The sequence below is a fragment of the Ovis aries genome, chromosome 4, assembly GCF_016772045.2.
Source record: "Ovis aries strain OAR_USU_Benz2616 breed Rambouillet chromosome 4, ARS-UI_Ramb_v3.0, whole genome shotgun sequence".
In the NCBI taxonomy this organism is placed as follows: Eukaryota; Metazoa; Chordata; class Mammalia; order Artiodactyla; family Bovidae; genus Ovis; species Ovis aries.
Window position 1 is genome coordinate 107,894,734 of NC_056057.1, and position 3,025 is coordinate 107,897,758.

General features: G+C 51.5%; 1 protein-coding gene across 3 annotated transcripts; it reads left to right on the top strand.

Moving 5' to 3' along the window:
- Positions 1–399: 399 nt before the first annotated feature.
- TMEM139 (transmembrane protein 139) lies at positions 400–2,726 on the top strand. Of its 3 annotated transcripts, XM_042248958.1 has the most exons (4): positions 400–441; positions 532–621; positions 1,389–1,638; positions 1,847–2,726. In XM_042248958.1, exons 3-4 carry the CDS (start codon positions 1,406–1,408, stop codon positions 2,244–2,246), a joined length of 633 nt encoding a protein of 210 aa, XP_042104892.1. In that variant the 5' UTR covers positions 400–441; positions 532–621; positions 1,389–1,405; the 3' UTR covers positions 2,247–2,726. The 3 variants fall into 3 exon arrangements, with proteins under 3 accessions (XP_042104892.1, XP_012032683.1, XP_014950900.1); XM_012177293.4 differs by lacking the exon at positions 532–621; XM_015095414.4 differs by lacking the exons at positions 400–441; positions 532–621 and having other exon boundaries at positions 1,109–1,638.
- The last annotated feature ends 299 nt before the right edge of the window (positions 2,727–3,025 follow it).

Here is a 3,025-nt window from a genome sequence, read left to right on the forward strand (position 1 = left end):
GGGACAAAAAGATCTCCGTGCCCAGGAGCCCCACAGGCCCAGCTTGACATCTTGCTCCCAGGCACAAAACATTATTAGCTAAATATAATGCAAACTGCAGGGAATACCAAGTGCCCTAAGAAGGGAGAAGGAAAGATGAATTTAACTCTGATCCAAAGTACAAAGATCACTGAGGGTGAGGTTGGGGAGTACTCTCTCTAGGGCTCTGTGGGGGTTGGGGATAGAGTAACTAAGAGTCAGAAAAATTCCAGGTGGGGCAAAAGTAGGAGTTCAGCCTTGAGCAGAAAGGAAGGAGGAAGCTTGCGCAGGAATGTAGGGATCTGGGCACAAAAGTGGGTGGAACCAGTGGGCTCCGCCCCATTTCTTCCTCCCTCCTCCTCCCCCTGTCCCAACCTACTTACTGCCGAGTGAGCTCAGACAGGTGTGGAAGTCCTAGCGCAGGTAAGAGGGCAGGAGGGTCGTGCCTTTGGGACTGGGGTGTAAGGAGGGCGTCTGGCCCCTTTCTAGAACCTGTGACTCCTTCCTGTGCAGAGTTCAGGGGACTCCTGGCAGGCTGCCTGGTTGCTGCTGTGTTGCAGAGCAAAGAAAAGGCTTCTCCCCACCAGCCTCAGAGCCCCTTTGGTAATAACTTCAGGCAGGACACTTGAAGTCTGAGTTTACTGAGTTAGGGCCCATAGAGGGTGGTGGACCCTGACAGACGTGGGACGGGGAGAGGTCAAGAATTAGTGGACCGAGGTCCCTCACTCAAGACCCTGGTCTGTAAGACACTCGGGCAGTTGTATCCTGTGTCTGTATACACTTTTCTCCCTCCGACTGGAGCATGGGCTGATTGGAGGAAATGGGAAGACGGGGGTCAAATAGGGTAAGGCTGAGGTCAGACTGAGGGCTTGGGACTGGGGAGGTGGGGGGGGGGGGGTAGATTCAGAGCCAGCAAAAATAAGGGGCGTGGCCTGCCCATCACCTGGATTCCTGAGATGCCGGGAGCACGGAGAGGCCCCAGGCAGAGCCTGCCCGCTACTGGGACCTGGAAGGCATAGAAATGTGGAGCTGGAAGAGAAGTCACAGGGAAGAAAGAAAAAGGAAGGAACTAGAGGTCAGAGCACAGCAAATACGCTTACACAGGGGCTGGGAGTCAGAACTCCTGGGCTGGTTTCCTGGCTGTTCCAAATATATCGATACCCCGGGATCATACTCCTAGGTGATCCTAGAGAAAACTCCAGAGCTGGGGGTGGGAGGACCCTGCAGATCATTTCTTTGGGCCTTTTATTTTGATTTGATATAGAAAGAACAAAGCCAGACAGAGGTGTCTGATAGGCTTACTTTGAAATCTGACCCAGCCGTGATGCCAACTGCTAGTTTGGACACAACAGCTGTGTGTCTTTTTGCAGGAGCCTGGGGAGGGGCCATGGTGCCAGGCCAGCTGTGGGGGAAACTGGAGAAGCCGCTTCTCTTCCTGTGCTGCACCTCCTTCCTCCTGGGGCTGGCTTTGCTGGGGATACGGCCGGACATCACCCCTGTGGCTTATTTCCTTCTCAGCTTGGGTGGCTTCTTTTTGTTGGGCTGCCTCCTGGCCTGTTTTTTGGAATGGGGGTCTCGATCAGTGCAGACCGAGAGCCCAGGGGCCTCCAGCAATGCACGGTGAGTTGAGGGGTGGGCAGGACTGGAAGAGTACACGTGGACCCATTCTTCCTTTGTATTTCTGGCCTCCAGGCATACAGATTCTGCTTTCCCTGCTCACTGATAGCAGGGAGTGGAGGGGTCTTTTGCTGATAGAAGACAGAAAGGGAAAAAAGGCTCCTTTTAGGAAGCCACTAATGGCCTTATTTCTCCCCCCACCCCCACTCAGGGACAACGAAGCCTTTGAGGTGCCAACCTATGTCGAAGCCACAGTGACGGAGCCACAGCCACAGCCGCACCCCCAAGAGCTGGACCAACCCCCCTCTTACAGCAGCATTGTAATCCCCCCAGGACTTGAGGAAGGACAGCCTAACCACCCAGAGGAGCCCAGGAGAGCCAGACTGGACAGGCGAGTGGGCTCAGAGGGGTCTGTGACCTCAGCAAGTCCTAGAAGACCTCCAGTCAGCCTGCGGCTTCGGTGGTCACGGGCTGCGTCCACTGTTCCTGATTTGCAGACCTTGTGGACAACCCCCAGATTGGAACCTCTGACTCCACCCCCTGCCTATGAAGTCAGCTGTGATCACTCTGATGATGATGTTTTCTATGGAAACAACTGGACACCCCCCTAAAGGACTTTCCGAGGATGTATCATCTTTCGGCACCAGACCCACTCATTCTTCAGACCATTGCTTCCCAGTGCCTGTCAGGTGTCAGGAACCGTGTCCCCACCTGGACATCACAAATGCAAACTTTGACCCAGAGAGGAGTCGGGCTGTGGTGAGCCCTGCCCGGTTTTGAGGTGGCCCATCCCAGAGATCCAGGTGGCAAAATTTGAGTCTTCAGGCAATATTCAGCAACCTACCCCATATCCAGAGTTAGACCGAGGACGAGATGAGGAAGTGATCCAGAGAATCTAGGGAAAGAAGAAAAGAAACAATATCTGAGTGACATTCTGATGCTTCTGTTCCAGGTGCTTTGGCTCTATTTTAGATAACAAAAATGAGGGGTTATTGCCCTCATTTGTGAAATGAGGGCCCTAATGGTCAGAAAAAAAAAAAAAGATAATTTTCACAGGAGCACTCTGCTAGTAAATGACACAAAATCTTGAACTTTGCTCTTCAGATCTCATTGCCTCTATCTTTTCTTTTTTCTTACTCTCTTTTTTTTGAGTTGTTTTATTTGGGACAAAATGAGAAGTATAGCCCAGGAGATACCATTTCAAATAGTTCTGAGAAACTGCTCCAAAGAGGTAGGGGGAGAAGGTCAGTATATATATGATTTAAAAAAAAAAAAAAAGTTTGAGGATAATTGCTTAACAATGTTGTGTTGGTTTCTGCCATACAACGTGAATTAGTCCTAAGCATAGATATATCCCTTCTTGTCTTGAGCCTCCATCCGCCCCCTCTAG